The 22,120-nt window shown below is 37.1% G+C and overlaps 1 protein-coding gene across 2 annotated transcripts in view; it reads left to right on the forward strand.

The window, feature by feature from the left end:
* PNPLA8 (patatin like phospholipase domain containing 8) overlaps window positions 1-16,146 on the forward strand; it is a 43,209-nt gene extending 27,063 nt beyond the window's left edge. For both annotated transcript variants that reach the window (XM_035020334.1, XM_035020335.1), the window contains exons 9-10: window positions 7,222-7,417; window positions 14,393-16,146. In XM_035020334.1, coding sequence (XP_034876225.1) covers window positions 7,222-7,417; window positions 14,393-14,667 — 471 coding nt within the window. In that variant the 3' untranslated portion in view covers window positions 14,668-16,146. The remainder of the gene's footprint in view (window positions 1-7,221; window positions 7,418-14,392) is intronic.
* The last annotated feature ends 5,974 nt before the right edge of the window (window positions 16,147-22,120 follow it).

The following is a 22,120-nucleotide window of genomic DNA, read 5'->3' on the forward strand; positions in this document are numbered from 1 at the left end:
CTCTCTAGTCAGTGAAGTATTTGTGTTCTATTTCTTTGGTATTTAAGTATATGTTGAGAAAACTATTTTGACCAGGATTTTCAGATGTCATTCAAAAGCTCATACATAGATCTTGTATATGAACTACATATCAACTATATACTTTTAATTTACATGTGTCAGTATTATAATAACTAAAACACTTTTATCAGTTTTATTTTCTCCTATATTTTTATTGTATGTTAGACATATTTTTAAATATTATGCCCCGCTATCCCATTTTTTTCTGTATTTCTAGAAGTAATGTCATAATCTTTGTAGTTACGAGATTAACCTAGGTTTCCTTTTGTCTTTGGAGTCAATTCAGACCATTTCTTACTTTGTCAAATCAGCCATTGTTGAATTATGTAAGGCACTTCCCCTTCTCGCCTTTCTCTTTCTTCCACCTACCCAAGGCAGAAAGTGCTAGCTGTAGAGTTTTTCTGACATTGATTTCAAGACTTACTGGTCAAATTAAAATTTTTATTTTAAAATGTACCCTGCTGTTTTTAACAATTTCTGCTTATTCTTATTCTTACCAGGTTGTAAATGGAGAAATAATTTAGACAGTGTGTTCAAAATAGTAGTTAAGATTTATAACATATTTTAAGGTGGTTGTCATGCTACAAAATTGCAGTTATGCCAAATATTAATGAAAGTCTCAAATGTAAGTTACTGCATTTCAGATCATATGCTCCCAGACTTCAAAAGAAGTTGTCTCATTTGCTTTTTATTCTTTAAGTGGAAATAGTGCTAAAGTTTAATTCAGTACATAATAACAAACCAGAGTAATTCAGTGGTTTTTTTTCCATTTCATTTAGACTAGTGATATTTCTTTTCATGCTTAGCCATTTTTATATTGATGACCATAATCTTTGAGTTAGGTTTGAGCTACAGAATAAAATAATTTATTATATAAAGTTTATGTAAAGTATATAACCACATGTACAGAGAATATACTTTTATGTAAATCACTGAATTAACTCCAGGAAGATTTGTACATCTAATTAATATTCACATGAAATCTGGATTCTAAGCAAACCCTGTTTTTAAGAATATTTTTCTTGGGGCGCCTGGGTGGTTCAGTTGTTAAGCGTCTGCCTTCGGCTCAGGTCATGATCCCAGGGTTTTTGGATCAAGCCCCGCATTGGGCTCCCTGCTCAGCAGGAAGCCTGCTTCTCCCTCTCCCACTCCCCCTGCTTGTGTTCCCTTTCTTGCTGTCTCTCTCTCTGTCAAATAAATAAATAAAATCTTAAAAAAAAAAAAAATTTTCTTACTGCATGTTCTCTTCCAAACTTGAGGAAGAAATGGGATATTCTTCTACTCACAAGACGCTGTGAAAAATTGTTTAGGATATTCTAACATGTGAATGATCTTGATTGCTTAAACAAAAAAACATTCAAGTGAAGTTCCTTTCCAACTCTTCAGAAATTGTTAAGAAGTTTAAAACTAAAATATGGTACTTACTTATTACAATCCTCTTATTCTAAGCTCTTTGAATAATTAGATTGAGTTATTTACAGACTCATTTTAAAAATCTCTTTTAACTGTCATGTCTGATACATGTTCTAATGTAAGTTACTTCATATCCTTTTGGAACCATGTAGAGTATAAATTTAGACTAATACTCTGAGCAGTTATTGAAAGTAATGCCACAATTAAGAGGTGTGGGTAGGTAGATTTGTAGATTTCGTTTGCCTTTGCCTATAAAGAGAAGAATATTATTATGGTATTTACCAGGTTTATTACATGTCCTAGAAAATTATAAAGTGAGAAGAATTCTTTTTGAGTAGCTTTCCAAGTATTACTTCTCTCCCCCTGCCCAAGTAGCATCATATTTATCTTGAAATGGAATGTTTTACACAAAATTAACCCTTCTTTCTCTCTCTTTTTAACAGTTTTATTGACATATAATTGATATACAAAAAACTGGGCATATTTGATGTATACAGTTTGATGAGTTTGGACATATGCATATCCCTTCTCTCTGATCTTTTTCCATCTCCACCTCCAAAATTAAATCATTCATTCTCTGCCTTTGGAGAAAGAGCCTGGTAAATTAATTTACAGTAAAGGTTTTGATGACAGATTCCCATATATTATTTCTCTTAGGCCTTATTTACATTTTGAAAGGTTATGTCCAGAACTCAGAATACATTAACCTAAGAGGAATTATGATATTTCATATAAATGTTCCAGGTAAATAGTGTTTTCAGCAGAAAGAACCTGCCTAGCATCTGGCAGATGATGCTTTTGCCAGGCCAGAACTATTAATTTTCAGCATAACTGGTCAAAAATGTAGTGACTGCTAGCTCAGTGCCGGGCACTGTGTTAACCATGAGGGACATAAGGGTTTTAATAAGTGCCAGCTTATTGTTTGTGTTTCCTGGGCCATAGCCTCAAACAGCTCAAACTAGAAGAATATAAGCACAGTTATATAATAAGATGATAAATTCAATAATATGGAGGCTCCTCAAGAAGTTAAAAATAAAACGACTCTGTGGCTCAGCAGTTGTACTCCTGGGTATTTATCCAAAGGATACAAACACAGTGATTGGGAGCGGCACATGCACCCCAATGTTTGTGCAGCAATGTCCACAATAGCCAAACTATGGCCAGAGCTCAGATGGCCATTGACAGATGAATGGATAAAGAAGATGTGGGCACACATACACGATGGAATATTACTCCGCCATCAAAAAGAATGACATCTTGCCATTTGCAACCATACAGATAGACTAGAGAGTATTATGCTAAGTGAAATAAGTCAGAGAAAGACAAATACCATATGATTTCACTCATGTGGAATTTAAGAAACAAAACAGATGAACTTAGGGGAAGGGAAGGAAAAATAAAGACAGAGAGGGAGGCAAACGATAAGATTCTTAACTATAGAACAAACTGAGGGCTGATGAAGGGGAGGTGGGCGGGGAATGGGCTAACTGGGTGATGGGTATTAAGGAGGGCACTTGTTGTGATGAGCACTGGGTGTTATATGCAACTGATGAATCACTAAATTGTACCCCTGAAACCAACACTATACTATATGTGAACTAACTTGAATTTAAATAAAGTCTTGAAAAAAAACAAATTCAATAATGAAAATATGCATAGCGTTAAGAAATACAGAAGATGTGGCTTATTCTGTCACGATTGGCTTTACAAAGACATTTCCACTCCAGTTGAGATCTAAAGAATGAATAGTTGGGTAGGACAGAAATGGGATTGGGAGGGGAAAATGGGGAAGAATTGCTTAATGGTTTTAGAGTTTCTCTTTGGGGTGATAAAAACATTTTAGAAATAGTGGTGATGGTTGTAAAACGTTCTGAATGTAATTAATGCCACTGAATTGTAACCTTAAAAACGCTTAAAAGGACCAATTTTATGTTTTGTACATTTTACCATAATAAACAGAATTTTTTTAAAAACTCTAAAAAAATAATAACTGAGTGAGATGACTAGGAGAAGTTCCCATTGTGCAATGGTTATTTTCTGGTAGGTACTCTGTATGATTTGAAATGATTAAATGTACATTAAAAGCAATCAAAAGTACCTAAATTTTAGGCTAGTAAGTACATGTATGATGTATTGCTATTAAAACACAATTCTCTATATACCTCTGAGAGATAAATAGCAAATTTTTCAGTCAGTTCATTTTTTAAGTCTGTTTTACTGCAGTATCTAGCAGTGGGCCTGGCAAAACCAAATAACACAATAAATAGATAACTATGAATATGAATACCTAATACCATGGTCGCACCATTAGCCCGATGACTTCCTGATAGAAGAGGCATGGACAGGAGTGGACTAAGAAGGGAGTTAAGGGCCGGCGTGCCTCTGCATAGACTGGAGTGAGCACCTTAAAAATCTTAACTTCCACACTTACGTGATGCAAAGCAGTAAAGTTTAAGGAACAGGAATTTATTGACATGTCTATTAAAACCATTGGAAACCTGACAACTTTTTAATTTGGGAGTGATTTTACTATTATCAATTCTTGCTAAACCTCATTTGCCCCTTCTTATCTTTTCTTCCCTTTTCGTCTCTTCTGATCCTTCTTGGTAGACTTTTATATAAAATAGTGCAGGAGTGTTCCATCTAAAATACCAAGACGGTTAAAAGTTATGTAGAGTATAACTATAGAATTTAAGGTAAAAGTAGTTTTGGGCCCCTGGCTGGCTCATTTGGGGGAATATAGGACTCTTGATCTCAAGGTTGTGGGTTCGAACCCTACATTGGGTGTAGAGATTACTTAAAAGTAAAATCTTAAATTTTTTTTTTAAATTCTTGCTGAATTAGAAATGAAATGTTACCTCTATTATATGATGGATATCGTTCCAGTGTCCTATTAATTGAAAACAAAATATAAAGTGAAAGGACTAAATTAAAATTAAATTTAAATTAGAAGCCTTTAGGGAATAATTATTACTACCTACATTTAAGGAATCCTAGTAGGGTTCTACAAAGTTAAACAGTACAAATAGACAATGTTAAGACTTTAACAGATATATTAAGATAACTAAAGGTAAAAATAAAAAATAACTAAAAATAAAAACAAACGGTACAAATAGACAATGTAAGACTTTCAACAGATATATAAAGATACCTAAATTTAAAAATAAAAAATAACTAAAAATAAAAAAATAACTAAATTTAAAAATAGTTCCTTTCAACTGATACATCCAAGTAATTAAATATTACTCAGCCCTAAAAAGCAATGAATTACTGGGCTGTCCAGTGACATGGATGGATCTCAGAAGCATTATTCTAGGTGAAAGAAACCAAACTCAAAAGACTACATCTATCTTGGTAACAAGAGCTAATGTGTGACCTTGGGGAACAGATAGAAGAATGGTTTTTGAAGATAAGAGGATTGAGGAACTGAGAGTCTAGGGTGTTCTAAAGATGAAAAGTCACATGTGGTATGATGAATCTCTACCCTTTTCTGCGTGGGATAGTAAGGAAGCCTATGGGCCAGGTGCTGGACAATTTGTTGAATGAGAAGTTGATAGATGACAGCAGTGATGGTAGCATGGGCCAGTAGTTGGGCCTTTAAAGCATATGAATTTTCTAAGTGGATTGGAACTAGTAATGGTCTAGAAGGAACACTAAAGAACAAATAGGACACCATTCCCTCCTAACCACTAAGGTATATGAGATAGGAAAGAATCAACAGCTACTTGGGAGACAACATTAGGGAAGAGCAACATCTCTGTTAAAGAGAGCATTCAGAAGAAGGTGACGTTACCTTGGAAGTTGTAGCTGTGGAACAAGATCCATACAGCCCAGTGGAAGGGTTTAAGATGTCAGGGAGGAGTGGACGACTGTGTCGGTGGCAAGGAAGCTCAGAGATTTGAATGGCATTATTGAATGGAACAGAAGCATGGTGGAGTTTAGAATGACATGTGAATTTAACCTCTATTGGTTCTCTGAAGAAAGTGGGCCTAGTACCTCTAAAAACACTAAAAACATCCCAGCCTCCATAGTGATCTTTCCAGCAGATGCAGTCTCAGTTCATCTTCAAACACACAAGGATAGCAGTCCCTAAACTGTAGTCACTACATGCTCTTTGGCCTGGCATAGAGTAGATGGACATTTAAGCTTTTAATGAATGAACTGAAACTGTGTGCTTGGTGTCAGAGAAGCTTTACTTCTCACAGTGTTAACTTGCACTGTGATGTGTTTTTAGTTTAGGATTCTGATCTTTTGTGTGCATTCTCTGCCATGCTGCTTTGAGTTTAGGAATGATATAACTATATTACGATGGCATTTAGCTGTTTTACTAAGATGTACACGGAAAATTAAGTATGGTGAACCCGTAATAAAGAGAAGTTTAATGCTAGCACGTGTGCTACTGTGTCGTCATTCTGCTCCAGCTACAAGTTTCCCTCTTCCTGAGTCTAGACAAGGGACAGAAGAGAGAAGCCCCATTCTCCTCAGGACACTTACTACCAGTCAGGGGCAGATGACATGAAACCAGGGCCCCCCTTTCTTGTGTCCCGGGCCTGGGGCTAGTCACAGGCCAGCTGTCTGCAGTCTTCTAGATCTCAGAGACCATCCCGACTTAAGCTTATCTCAGCCGCAAAGGAACTTTAAGAAAAGAGTGAAGGACCTGAAATACGGTGGACCCATGAATAAATGGGCCCCCATTGACAAGAAATGTCTTTTGAAAGAATAAATAGCCTTTTCTCATGAAAGTCATAAACATTGAAACATGAACCACATTCTTTTGAAAAGATGTAGTTAGTGATGGAGATCGCACATCATGGAAAGGTAGAGATTAGATTGGAAATGGCAGCAAACAACCTACTGGAAAATGGAGACTAGAGCAAGCAGTGAAGACACGTGATGAAACCGTTTCTCTGGGAATCCACATAGCCCTGTGTATCTCTGTTACCCCAGAGGCATCATAAAGCTGCACACTACGGATGAATGCCATATGCATATGATAACGGGCTTTTGGGCTTTTTAGAAGGAGTAACCTCCTAACACTTGTCGCTTTTCAAAATTGAATGGTTACACTAATAGCAAGTGAGGTTTGTCCCAGCAGTGCAAGGCTAGTTATATACTTTTATTCTGCTACGGTTTAACAGTATTCTGTCTGCATGTTTTACCCTTCTTTCCTCCTGAAGTCTTCAAAATAGTTATTATTTAGAAATACAAAGTTTGCCTACCTCGTTTAGATCATATCTGCATTATAATGAATGTAATACTTAAAAAATTGTATGGTTGATAAAGTTTCAGTTAAATTAGTTGAATTAATTTGGTTATATTTGACTTGTGAATGAAGAGCTAGTTTTAATTGTTTGGTAGAACCACAGTTCTGTTAGGTTTTATATCATATCTCTAGTAACCACTAGCCAAAGATACTATCTTTTAAAAATAACTTTGTTCATTTTAGTAGTTTGAGAAAAATATGCAAAGCAATCAAAGAAGTTAAAAGTTATGAAAGTTTGATTTCATAATAGGAACAGAAACCTTAATGAGGCCAGTGAGCTTTCACATTACCCTTTTCTGAAGCTGTAGTATATAAAATAAATTCACTTTAAAGGAATTTCTTGTCTTCAAGTAATTTGTTCAATTTTTTGTTCAATCCTTAAGCTCTCCTTGTAAGTACATTTCAGCCTGTTTAAAATACAATTTTTGTCTTCATATTTGTAAAGTAGAATTTCACTTTTAAGAGTTCTGCACTGTATTTTGCAGGATGGAGGTTTGCTTCTGAATAACCCTTCGGCGCTAGCAATGCATGAGTGTAAATGTCTTTGGCCCGACGTCCCATTAGAGTGCATAGTGTCCCTGGGCACTGGGCGTTACGAGAGTGATGTGAGGAACTCCGTGACTTACACGAGCTTGAAGACCAAACTGTCTAATGTTATCAACAGTGCCACAGATACAGAAGGTTAGTCTGTCTGTTTGCCACCTTAAAGCACTTTAACTTCCAGAGTTCAGTGTTTGGTAGCATATGCTGATGCTGCCTACGAAAAAGTATGTTACGTCTGTATGGGGGGCTCAGGAAGCAGAGGGGAGCAAATCTTTGTTTTCATTTCTCCCCACTCATTTCTTCTAAGTGACCCTCGAATGGAGACTCTACTTTCTCTGCGTGCTAGTACTACCGTGCCCATATACAGTTGGAGAAGTATCTACAGCTGGATTAGCACAAAGGTTCAGTTGGAGACTCTTAAAATATACATCATGTCTTTACCCTGCTCAGAGTCCTCTAGGCTTTCCGTCATACTTAGAACAAAACCCAAAAGCCTCATTCACTGAAATTCAGCAGGCCCTTTGAACCTAGCCTTTGCATACATCTCCTCCCCCATTCCTCACCAAGTTGTTCTCAGTCTGGCCCAGAAGTCTCTTGCCTCTGGCCCTCTGCAGTTGCTGTCCTCTCCGTGTGAGGTCTTCTTTCCCTCAGATTTACGCTTGCATCACTCCTCTGTTTCGTTCAGATCTCTGCTCAGATGTCACTTCCTCAGAGAGACCATTGCCGATTCCTTTCTGTGCCCCCTCACTACGTCATTCTACCCTTTACCCTGCTTCTTTCTCTCTCTCTCTCTTTTGACTTAGAGCATTTGTCTCATCACATGGATGTGTGTTACATATTTGCTTGTTTCATTGCTTATTATGTCTCTATCCCACAAGAATGTAACGTGGGCGGTTGTCCAGTTGACCATGTTGACTGTGATGCCCCCCGCATAGTAGGCAGTCAGTGAGTGTTTGTTGAATGCCTAGTTGGGGCCTGGAGGTCTAGATCTCCTTATTTTGTTATTTTATTTTTAAGTCTTTTGTGAAATCTGTTATTCAGTTCTTAAAAAGAATTGTTATCACTTACCAGCCCCTTGCTTCTGAATCTCATTCTTTTCATATCATTGTGTTATTGGCCGAGTCTTTCGCCCACATGAGGATCTTAAACTCCCCACTAAGGACTTTTATCTAGTAAATGATAACCCAAAAGAAGCTTATATACTGGATTTTTCACTATCTGAAATTTTGTCAAATCAACAAAATACTCTTTTTTCTCTTTTATTTTCCCATAACATTTTTTTTTTTTAAAGATTTTATTTATTTTTTTAGAGAGCGAGCGAGAGAGAAACAGCATGAGAGGGGAGAGGGTCAGAGGGAGAAGCAGGCTCCCCGCTGAGCCGGGAGCCCGATGTGGGACTCGATCCCAGGACCCTGGGATCATGACCTGAGCCGAAGGCAGACGCTTAACCATCTGAGCCACCCAGGCGCCCTTCCCATAACATTTTTATTAGATCACAGCACAAATGCATTTGACTTATACCTAGAATACTAAACTTCTGAATGTCTGCAGTGAAATAAATGGCCTATAGCATCATAAAACAATTTTCTTAAAGATGACATGACATTGCTTCATATACATATATTCAGATATGTATATGTGAATATATTAACATATACATGTGGCATATTTTTATGTACATGCAAGTGAACAGTTAAAATTGAATAGTGCTTGATCTGTGACTTAAAAATAGTAAAAGAGGAGCGCCTGGGTGGCTCAGTCAGTTAAGCATTCGACTCTTGATTTCAGCTCAGGTCATGATCTCAGGGTTGCAAGACTGAGCCCTGCCAATGGGGCTCCGTGCTGAACATGGAGCCTGCTTAAGATTCTCTCTCCCTCTGCCTTTCCCCCACTTGTGCATGCTCTCTCTCTCTAAAAAAATAATAATAAAAATGGTAAAAAAAATTTCTTAACTTAATATTTTTCATTAAACTATGGAATTAACACCATCATTATCAAGAAGCATATTTCTAAAACAAACTGAGGGTTCTAGAGGGGAGGGGTGTAGGAGGATGGGTTAGCCTGGTGATGGGTATTGAAGAGGGCGTGTTCTGCATGGAGCACTGGGTGTTATATGCAAACAGTGAATCATGGAACACTACGTCAAAAACTAATGATGTATGGTGATTAACATAACATAATAAAAAGCATATTTATAGGTCTGTACAATATTCTTATTTTAAGCAATCTGCTGAGAAAAAAAAAGCTTTAATCAGCTAGTCTCAGAATACTTTTATGTGTATCTGGTGCACATCATATGATGGAATAATTTGAAATTTTCAAGAAACGAGTAATGCTATTTCTGCATACTTACACCCTTGTTAATGACAAACTTGAGTAAAACACGTAATTGCTGATACTAGATGGTTATTGACCTATAAAAACTGCAATTTCATTTAGCTCAATCTAATGCATTATCAGTTACTAAATAAATGGTGAATAGTTGTAGACGATTAAGACTGTGAATTAAGAGGAGGAATAAGAAAATGAAACTAGATTATTGTAAACAGTTCACAAGAAGCAAATTAGACTAGGGACCCCCTCAGTCGGTTAAGCGTCTGCATTCAGCTTAGGTCATGATCGAGCCCCGCATCGGGCTCCCTGCTCAACGGGGAGCCTGCTTCTCCCTCTGCCTGCAGCTCCCCCTGCTTGTGCTCTCTGTCTCTCGCTGTCTCTGTCATATAAATAAATAAAATCTTCTTAAAAAAAAGCAAATTAGACTTGATACAGGTCTTAAAGGATGATAGGGGTTTTGAGATTTTAGAAGAGGGTTAAGAGTGCCACTTCTGGCCATGATAAAATGATAGAGGCCATATATTTCCTCCCACCTTACACCATTAGCAAACTGAATGTAACAGTGGTTTTCAGCCATTAGATGACAGGTGGCATGGGTTCGTGATCCTTGAGAGAAGGAAAATAAATGAAGTAATCTCTGCGATTGCCCAGCTTGCTACCTGAAAAGAGTTTGTAGGTTGTAGCAAAGGACGGGTGAACCCAGATACAGAGTTGGAGTTCATGGAGGCCCAGGAAACTAGAATTTGTGGGCAAAATACAACAGAGGAGGCAGCCTTTCAGAGTGCTCCAGAGACATGCAGGGGTGTCCCCCTTGAGTATTGATCTGTGCATGCATGTGAGGAAGCTACCCAAGGCAGGGCAAAGAACCACCAGACAAAACAGTTCTTGGAGCTCACATAGGACCCAGAGTAGCTCACATAGGAGCTCACATAGGACCTCAGATTTTTATCAAGTTGATTAGAAGGACCTTGTAATGCACGAGATAAGCAGTGGAGTTCTCAGAAGAGTATTGTCTCAATAGTGGCATCAGATTAGTTCTAGACTGAGGGCTACTGTGGATCTACCCTAACACTGCTTAAAAGCAGCCCTCAAAAAGATCAAATTGAATCCAGTTAATAGCGTCCATTGTTAGAATAAAATCAAACAATATTAAAAGGAATACAACAAATTCCAGCACACAAAAATATAAAAAATCACAATGTTTGGTGTCCAATAAAAAATGACCAGGCATACAAAGAAGCAAGAAAAGACATCCTTCACTAAGAGAAAACCCAGTCAGTGGGAAGAGACCTAGCTATGAAACAGATGATAGGTAACTAGCTGACAAAGACATTACAGTAACTACTAAAAACATACTTTGCATGTTTTACTGGGCTGGAGGAGGACTTTTTTTTTTTTTTTTAAGATTTTATTTATTTATTTGACAGAGATAGCGAGAGCAGGAACACAAGCAGGGGGAGTGAGAGAGGGAGAAGCAGGCTTCCCGCCGAGCAGGGAGCCCGATGCGGGGCTCGATCCCAGGACCTTGGGATCATGACCTGAGCCGAAGGCAGACGCCTAACAACTGGGCCACCCAGGCGCCCCTGGAGGAGGACTTGAATATGATGAGAGAAATGAATGATATAAAAGAGGCCCAAATCAAACTTCTAGAGGTGAAAGATATACTATCTGAAATGAAAAATACAGCTGATAAGATTAATAGCAATTCTACATAAAAACTTGCAAAAACTATAAATACTTGCCAGCTCATTCTATAAGGCCAGCATTACCCTGACACCAGAACCGGCGGGGGGTGGGGGGATTATAAAATACATAAAAATACCAATTCCCTATTAGTTTTCCCATGCTGAAATCCTTAAAATATACTAATAAATTGAATTCAGCAATATATAAAAAGGAGAATACAGTATAACCAAGTAGGATCATCCCAAGAATACAGGAGTGGTTTAACATATAAAAAAACCAATGAAATGTTAATTTAAGACTAAAAATTGAAAAATTGAAAATTTTGTGGTGGTTTCAATAGATGCAGAAAAGACATCTCACAGGGGCGCCTGGGTGGCTCAGTTGTTAAGCATCTGCCTTCCGCTCAGGTCATGATCCCAGGGTCCTGGGATCGAGCCCCGCATCAGGCTCCCCGCTCAGCAGGAAGCCTGCTTCTCCTTCTCCTACTCACCCTGTTTGTGTTCCCTCTCTCGCTGTGTCTGTCTCTGTCAAATAAAAAAAAAAAAAAAAAAAAAAAGACATCTGACAGAATTTGAGATCCATTCATAATAAAAACTCACAGTAAGTTAGGAACAGAAGGGAACTTCCTCAGCCCAACAAAGGGCATCTATTAAAACAAACAAAACCCCTTAGAGCTGGCATCATATTTAATGATGAAAGACTGAATAATTTCTATTTTAAGATCAGAAGCAGAGTAATATGTCATCACTTCCAGTCAGCATTGTACTGGAGGTCCTTTCCAGTACAGCAAGGCACTAAAAGGAAATAAAAGGCAGGTAGATTAGAAATGAAGTAAGTATTTATAGATAACACCATTGTCTATGTTGACAATCTTAAGGAATCTATTAAAAAGCTCCTAGAACTAACAAATGAGTTCAGCAAAGTTGGAGAATACAGGGTCAGTAAAACTCAATTGTATTTCTGCATACTAGCAGTTGGAAATTGAAATTAAATATATACAAGGACAAACATCATTTATAATAGCATGAGAATATTAAACACTGATGGAATTACTTGTTTTAAATTATGTGCAAGACCTGAACTGTAAAAACTACAAAACATTACTGGACAGAAATTAAAGAAGTTCTGAAAAAGTCTGTAGATACACCATGCTCATGAATTGGAAATCTCAGTGTTGTTTTAGTGACCCACCACAAATTGGTCTCTAGACACCATGCAATTGCTGTAAGAATCCAGACAGCCTTTTTCTGGGGTAGAGATTTAACAAGATGACTGTAAAATTTATATGGATATGCAAAGGACGTAGAAGAACCAAAACAGTTTTGAAAAAGAACAAAGTTTGGAGGACTTACACCTTCTGATCTCAAAACTAAAACTCCAGTAAGCAAGGGACTGTGGTATTTACATAAAGATAGACATATAGATCAATGATACATTGATCCATACGTGTCAGCTCAGACGATTTTTGACAAGGTAACTCAATGGGGAACAGATAGTCTTTTCAACCAAAAGTACAGGGACAATGAGGTTAACTATATTCAAAAAAAAAGTGAGCCTTGACCCTTCACACCATATGCAAAAATTAATCTGAAATAGATCATAGACTTAAATAAAAGAGTTAAAACTGTAAAACTTCTAGAAGACTACCCTGGAGAAAATCTTAATGGCTTGGGTTAGGTGAAGATTCTTTAGATAGGACACAAAAAGCATGAACCAAAAAAGAAAAAAATAAATAAATTAGACTTTACTGAAGTACAGATTTTGCTCTTCAGAAGACACTTTTAGTAAAATGAAATGCTGTAGACCTAATAAAATACAGCAAAACATGTATCTGGTCCATTATCAGAACCAAATATATAAAGAGATCCAAATTATACAGAGAATTCCCATATTATATATATAAAAAGCACATAAACAAATTCACTAAAAAAAACAATGGGCAAAATATTTGAACAGACACTTCATTGAAGAAGATGTGCACATGACTAAAAAGTACATAAAAGACTTCACACCATTAGTCAGTAGAGAAATGAAAAGTAAAACCAGAAGGTACCACTACACATCCTCTAGAATGGCTAAAATTAAGGCTGACAATACCAAGTTTTGACAAAGATGTGGAACAGTGGGAACTCTGATATATTAATGGTTGGAATGCAAAATGATATGGCCATCTGGAAAATAGTGCTGCAGTTCTTAAAAAGATGAACATGTAACATTGTCTATCAACTATACGTCAGTTGAAAAAAAAAAGATAAATATGCTTTTGCCATATGACCCAGCAGTTTCATCGCAGGGTATTCCCTCAAGAGAAATGGAATTATGTATCCACAGAAAGATGTACATGTAAATGCTTACAGCAGGATTATTCCTACTAGCTAAAAACTGAAGAGAACCAGAACTGGAAAGAAAAAATTGTGGTCTCTCTGTGCAGTGGAATTCTACCCACCAATAAAAAGGAAGGAGCGATTGATACATACTATGACAGGGATGAATTTCAGAAGCATGTTGCTAAGTAAAAGAAGCTAAACACAGAAGAGCTAGCTATATACTCCTGATTCTCTTTATATGAAATTCTAGAAAAGGCAAAGAATAAGAAGAGGAACTATAAAAAGACATGAAGGAACTTTCTGGAGTGATAGAAATGTTCGGTCATGACTGGTGTGATTACACAAAGATACTCATTTGTCGAAATTTCTCAAATTATACACTTAAGATTGGTGAATTTTGTATGTAAATTAACCCTCAGTAAAGACGATACCAAAAATTATAAAACACGAAAAGGAAAGTTGGGAAGGCATTTCAGCAGTGGCTAACAGTATGACCAGAAACAGAGAATAGAGTACAGGAGCAAGTACTCTAATTAGCAGAATTATATGAATGATCTTGGGAGATGAATTTCATTTTGTAGTTATAGTCATTAGTATGGATTCCTTGGACCGACTGTTAATTGGCTGGAGTGATGAAATAGGCTTTGTAATTTGCCCTCAAAGAAGATAATTTTAAATAAGGATAAAATTAGGTCATTGCAGAATAAATCAATTTTCAGAATAAATCAATTTTCTTATCTACCCTGTTCTCTATTTGTTTTAACAGAAGTCCACGTAATGCTTGATGGTCTGTTACCTCCTGACACCTATTTTAGATTTAATCCTGTAATGTGTGAAAACATACCTCTGGATGAAAGCCGAAATGAAAAGCTCAATCAGCTGCAGCTGGAAGGGTTGAAGTACATAGAAAGAAATGAAGAAAAAATGAAAAAACTTGCAAAAATATTAACTCAAGAAAAAACAACTCTGCAGAAAATTAATGATTGGATAAAACTAAAAACTGACATGTATGAAGGCCTTCCATTCTTTTCAAAGTTGTGATAAGGGTGTGTGTATATTTTCATAAGTGAGGGCCTGATCAGAAGATCAGTGAGTTCAGTTAGGAGTTGGGTTCAGCATGAGTTTACTTTGAAATACTGGCAAATCCTGGAAAAGTACGTGCTTGGACCAGCTTGCACAGCACGGAGGGTATGCTTGCCTACAGAATTCATATGGAAATTAGTTTTTTATGATGTGAATAATTAATTGTGCTTTAGGAGTCTTATTGTGCTAGTTGGTTTTAGTAGATATTGCTGTTCTATTGTTTGATATTTGAAAATTTATTAATATATGTGCCAAACAAGAACTATTATCATCTTATACTTGGTATTTTTGCTTTAGTCACCATAATCATGTTGAATGTATTTGATACTGATTTTCTGTCATGGGGAAAAGCTAATTTCTTCTTAAATTTCCATCACTTTTGTTTTCACTAGCTATATCCTAGGATCCAAGTGTTGACTTTTACTGGAATATCATCTAAACAGGTACAGAAAAATAGAATTTTCTCTATCAGAAGACTTTTACATTTGAAATATGAAAGAACCAGATACAGTTCTTTTCAAAATGTGTTTATTTCAGTCAGTATCGTTTGGTTCAGAAAGAAAGGTGAAGCTCCAATCAACCACTTTCCCCCCTGAAATTTCAAGATAATGCTAGGTGTTAACTTTTCTAGCTCTAGCTTATCATTCACTGTTACAAAATTATTTGAATTTACTGAGAAGATATCCCTATCATTAACAAAAATAAACTATTGAAATAATGTATTGTTAAAGGGCTAATGTCGTTTTTAAATTTTTTTGTTGTTCATATGAAATGTAGCTTCCCATCTCTTGTAAGCATTTGAATATACCTGCCGACAGTGTGCTTAAAAAAATGTTTTATCTGATTAACTCCTTTAACCTGGATTTCGTGGAGGTTGTATATATACCAACCCAAATCATTGTTTATGCCAACCAAATTCATCTTTGCTTTGTTATCTATCTGCCATGTAAATCCTTACATCATGTATAGATTGGTCAAGGAAAATGAAAAAAGGTAAATGCCTTTTGCTTTGTACATATCAACTAAAGCTAAACCTCACTGCCTAGATGATTCTATTGCTTCTTTGTAACTTGAATTCATAGAGGCAGTGAGGCATGGTTCAGAGCGCTGTGGGGAGCTGAGAGTCTGGAAGCTAATCCGACCTCTGATGCAAAGTCCTGTTTGTGAACTGGAGGAGGGGGGACAGCCTGTCTGGGCTTTGGATATTTCATTTAGAAAATGAGAAAAGCTAGCTTGAAAATTTTATTTACTCTTTAGTGGCAATCCAAATTCTGCAAAAGATGGGAAGAGATGTGAAAATGAGTTTTCAGTCTGCCAGTGTTAAACTGGTAGATTATCTGCTCTTTTCAAAGAAGCAAAGAAGAAAAATAAAATGTAGTAAATTCTCCAACTCATAAGTTACATAAAAAGATTAAAAATTGTTTTGATGCTCAGGCCTTTTGGAGTGTCTCAGAATTCCTATTTCTGTAATAAAGGGTATGTTGGCCATGTTTCAGTTCTGTTCTTACCGCAGATAGTATTCTTTATTAAAAATAGTACCTCAGATAGGATTGTCCCTAGAGGCATATGGGCTGCATGGGATTTCCCCCAGAGGGTGGAGAGAGCCCGGCCTGGGTTAAAATTACCCTGTGAGCCTTTTCTCCTCCCACACCGCATTTCATCCAGGAGAAAGTAGATGTCAAGGGACTCTTCGGAGAGGGAAGGAAGTCACAAAAAGCGTGCAGCCCGAGGGGATGGAGGGGAGGCTCCCAACCTTGTTTCAGTGATGGAATAGCTGGGCTCCCCCTGAGCCTCCCTGCCAGCAGCAGCTATGGACAGCTGCCTCCCCTTTTCCCCTTCCAGAGAGCTGCTAATCACCGAAGTGGCTAGGACCCCAGAAGTTCGAAAGCTCATTGGAAGCTCAAAATGTTACCTAACCTGCTGTGCTCTAGAAATAATTCTAGGCACAGTTTTGAGTATTTCACAAGTATCAGTGCTAGTAATGTGGCTAAAAATACAGGTCTATAAGATCCGAATGACACGGTTTTTAGACAATCTAAGTAAATATGAAAATGTCAGTGGTTTCTGAAGATACTGTAAAATAGTCCTTTCAGATCACAAATACTGCATATTTTTGTGCAACTAGAATGTAAGAAAAATACAAATAATTGGCAGAATGAATACCCAGAAATATTTTGCTTGTAATAAAACATTTCAGGCACAATAAGGTAATATGTACTGCAGTTTACATATGGCACCTTACCATAAGGTCACTCTTCCCCTAACATGATGCAGCTCATCTATTCTACAGCGGAAGTTAACTCTCTGTCCTTGTTTTTGCTTGGCTGATCATTTCCCTCTTGAACAGTACAAAATTTACAAGTGTATGCTGGCCACCGCTTCTTAAACTACATGGCGTGGCACCTGAGTATGTCCCCATGTCCCCGTCCCTGATTCTTTAGCTCTTTTCACTGTCCCAACAAAAGGGGAACCCAGAACACCCAATTCGGTGGTGTACCAGTTTTCAATCATTCTTGTCCCCATTTGTACTTGAACCTGGTTATCTGAAGAACTGTGTAATTCACCTGATAATACCCCTCATTTTATAATGAAACCAGTACTTCCCACGCTCCAAAAGCAAAGTGGATTTCTTTCCAGGAAAGAACAGAAGTAAAGAACACTCTTCTGAAAGATGAGTGCTTGCTACCAAGTAGGTTATGGGTTCTTCATTGCACTATTTACTTAAAGTACGATAAGTTCTTTATGAGAGAAAATTCTGAAGGGGATAAATGGCCTAGTTAGGTTCTTTCAAACCCTATAATTCTGTGATAATTTATAAAAATAAACAATGGTCAAATAAGTTAGAAGAAACAAGTTAGGATATTATATTTTTCTTGTTCACTGTATAAGATTTAACTGATGTCTAGCACACAATTTATGCTTCTTGATAAACTTGTGTATTTAAATCAGCTAGTTTTCATTCATGCCAGTAGATACATCTCATTTTGTTAATCATTTTGTATTCTTAAAATATGTCAATGTATGCCTTGAAAATGGATTTATTTTTAAAAATCTGATTGAAAAAACAACATTTATCCAGTATCAATAATTTTATTACAACTAACTTTGACAAAGTTGATATAATTGTGGTTCTGTTTTTACATTTAGGGAAATTTCATAGCTGTGGAATTAGAGAAACATAGATGTGTTTTGTTCAGTATTTTCACATCTATAGAGGAAACCTGAATATTTTCATGATTGCTAATAGCTAATACCTAGCAGTTATATGCCAAGCATTATACCAAAAGCCCTAGGTCCAGCATCTCATTAGTCTTCATTCTATCCCTGTGAATATTGTACTATCCTTGTACTACTATTATTCCTATTTTCTACCTAAGGAAACCAAGGCGGTTAGAAAGTTAAATAATGAAGTAAAAAAGAAAATCATAAATATTTTTAAGTTTTTCATTTTTCTCTCCCAATTAGCCAGGGACAAGAGTTCATTATTCATTGTTCTGCCATCTTTATTCCAGGATGGTCTTCACCCTTTACATCACCCGTATTTGAAGATCAATTTCTATTTCACTTGAAGTGTCTTTTTTCCCCTTTATTTTTGACAGTGTATTGAGGTATAATTTTCAGACCAAAAAGTCATCCATCGTAACTGTCCAATCCAGTAATTTCCAGTAGGTTTATACAGTTCTGTAACCATCACCATAATCCAATCTTAGGGCAATTCCATCACCCCCCCCCCACCACCAAAAGTTCCCTCATGCTTGTTTGTAGTCATTCTCTGCTCCTGTCCCCAGCGCCAGACAACCACTGATCTGTCAGTATAGATTTACCATTTCTGGATATTACATACACATGCAATTGTGCAGTATGTAATCTTTTGTATCTGGCTTCTCTCACTTAGCATGTTTTTGAGATTCATCCAGGTTGTGGCATGTATCAGGAGTTGGCTCCTTTTTATTATTGAGTAGTATTCCATTGTAGGGATCTACCACATTTGTTGATCCATTCACAAGTTGATGACCATTGGAATTGTCTCCAGTATTTACCTGTGATGAGTAATGCTGCTCTGAAATTCACATACAAGCCTCCTTGAGGACATACGTTGTCGTTTTTCATGAACAGATATCCGGAAGTGTAATTGCTGCAGCTGTATGGTGTGTGTGCGTGTTTAATTTCTCAGGAAACAGTCAAGCAGTTCTCCAAAGTGTCTGGATCACTTTACATCCGCCGTCAGCAATGTATGAGAGTTCCAGTCTCTCCACATCTTTACCAGACCTGGGTATTGTCTTTCTGATGATCGCCATCCTCGGGGATCTGTGGTGGTGTTCCACCATGGTTTTAATTTGCAGTCTTCTAATGACTATTGATGGTGAGCATTTTTTTTAGGTGCCTACTAGCTATTTGTGTATCTTCTTTGGTTAAAATGTTCAAATCTTATGCCCATTTCTCTTTTTATATATTTGTCTCTTCTTAGGGAATTGTAAGAATTCTTTAAGTGTGTGTGTGTGTGTGTGTAGGGGTAGCCAGTTGTCCCAACATCATTTGTTGAAAAAAAAAATCTCTCTCACCATTGAACTGCATCTGTACTTTTGTCAAAAATCTGTTGTCTTTATATTCGTGAGTCTGTTTCTGGACTCTGTTCCATTGATCGATACATTATTCCTGTATCAGTATCTCACGGTTCTGGTTACTATACCCATATAATAAGTTTTGAAAGCAGAATATAATTCTAACAATTTGTTCTCTTTGAAAATTATTTTTGCGTTTTGGGTTCCTTTGCATTTCCATATAAATTGTAGAATCGGGGCGCCTGGGTGGCTCAGTCGTTAAGCGTCTGCCTTCAGCTCAGGTCATGATCCCAGGGTCCTGGGATCGAGCCCCGCATCGGGCTCCCTGCTCCACGGGAAGCCTGCTTCTCCCTCTGCCACTCCCCCTGCTTGTGTTCCCTCTCTCGCTGTCTCTCTCTCTGTGTCAAATAAATAAATAAATAAAATCTTAAAAAAAAAAAAAGAATCAGCTTGTTTACACACACACACACACACACACGTGCTAGAATGTGATAGGGATTACATGGAATATATAAAGTTGAGAGAACTGACATTTTAATATTGAGTCTTCAGTGGTTTTGGTCCTTCGAGGCATACAATGAACATGGACTACCTCTCCATTTATTTGGATATTTAAAACTTTTTTTTCTCAGCAATGTTTTGTAGTTTTCAGTGTACAAATCTTGCACTCCTTTTGTAAAATTTATTTCTAAGTATTTTATTCATTTTGATGTAATTGTGAATGGAATTTTTTTTTTTAATTTCACTTTCTAATTGGTGCTAGTATATAGAAATACGTACATACAGTGATTGCAACTCTGGTGATAACATGATTTTCCAGTTTGTGAATTATCAAACTAGTAATGTCACAGTGACCTGGCCCATGAGATACGGACAGGGTGCTATAGATTGTGAAAAATAATTGCAATATTGTCTTAATGGTCTTACTAGAATGCATGATTGTGATAGTTCTGGGTTATTGTTATCTTTGGGCAGTGAACACCTGTTTTAAAGTGCTAATACTAATTGTGCAACAACATGTGTATGTATTAAATATCACATTATTACTGTATTATTTTGGCATAAAGGTATTTAGAGCTCTAGGAATTTTGTTCATTTAGGAAAAAGTCAGATCCTGGATTCTGGATCAGATGATATTTTATTGGCAGGCACTGAGTAACTTACCAGTTACTGAGTGACATTTTAGCATTTTATGTTATTCTGACTTAAAATGCTTTGAATTTATATCTGATTAGATGTGTTAATTGGATTAGAGTTCAATCTCAATCAGTCAAAACATGAATTACAGGCTATTTTAGAGAAGAAAAGCATATTAGGTGCACAATACATTTGATAGATCAAGAATTTAGGAATAAGAACGCACACTTTCTGTGTTTCCATATGTATTCATTGTGGATTCCTAAACTGAATTCATAACTAATGAAACAAAACATTTTGACTTAGGCTGAGCAATTGTGAACCATTCAGTGTAGAGTTCCTGAATTGTACAAATTTAAACAGGAGTCCATCATGAATTTAAAATATGGCATAAAATTGGGGTGCCTGGGTGGCTCAGTTAAGCATCTGACTCTTGATTTCGGCTCAGGTCATGATCTCAGGGTCGTGAGATCGAGCTATGCTGTCTAAAAAATAAAATATGGCACAAAAGAATAAACATGAAAGCTTATCTCATGCCTTGTGATTTTATGAAAACACACTCTTATTTTTTCTTTAGCAGTTAACAGGACAACAAGTAAGACCTATTTCTGGTGGTAGAAAATTGCCATTTGCCTTATTTTTTTAGCTTTTTCTGAGGCTGCCCTAATTTACCTTTGTTTCTTCCAATGTACATTATTCTGACAAATTCTTGGTCCTTGTGAATGACCTCCATTAAAGGCATAAACTCCCACTTTGCTAGCTTTATGCCTCACAGCTGGAACATTTGGGGGCTTGCTGCGTACCAGGAGCTGAGCTGCGCCAAGTGACACAGCACGCTGAATCCTTCCAGTAAGCCTGCGAGGTGAAGATCACCATTATCCCTCCCTTAGTTAGAAGTAGTTGTGCAACACATCACAGCTAGGAAGTGGGAGAGCTAAGATGCATCCATTTTCTTAACCACAACTCTTTCCATCCCTCTTTCCTAGAATGTCCTTTCCTGAAATGTTGCAAAGTGACTTCATACCCCCACTTAACCGAATCTAACCTCTTGGGTTAGAGGTTAGACGGGAAGACGTGTAATCCCAACATCAAACCCTGTGCACAGTTTTTATGCCCTTGTCTACCACAGTGGTTCTGTGCTAGTGGTGGTATTACCCATATCCCTGAAAATGCAAGGGAGTAAGGAGAAATTGTCTGGGGAACCATCAGCGTTTGGTACCTCAGAAGTCAGAGATAGTGAATGTCACGCTGTGGACCGGGCACACAAGAAAGCCCTTCATGATGAAGAGCTCTCCCACCCAAAATACCAACATTGCTCGCTTTCAGAAACTGTGAGCTCCTAATCCACAAAACGCAAATAAGGAATTTCTTCCACCAGAAATTGAAAGTCTAGTTGGACTAGAGTTAGGATGCCTACACCATTTGCAAAATACCATTTCCAGTTCATCCCAACAGGAATTCCTGTTGCATTCATTGCTCCCGGTTCTTCTTCCTTTTTTTTTTTTTTTTTTGCCAAGTTTAATTACAAATGAACTGTTCGCTTAATCTCACTTTTTTTTACCAAGTCTGTGGCAGTTGCTCTTTTCAGGACTAGGAAATAGGAAGGAGGGAGGTCACATTAAAAAACAGTTTGTTCTGTTCCTGGCAGGAGCTATCTACCGTTCAAAAAGATTCACAGAGTACAGATGTCCCTAGACTAAACTGTTTGCATG

Source organism: Mirounga leonina, unplaced genomic scaffold (genome assembly GCF_011800145.1).
Source record: "Mirounga leonina isolate KUSES-001 unplaced genomic scaffold, KU_Mleo_1.0 Mir_174, whole genome shotgun sequence".
NCBI classification, from domain to species: Eukaryota; Metazoa; Chordata; class Mammalia; order Carnivora; family Phocidae; genus Mirounga; species Mirounga leonina.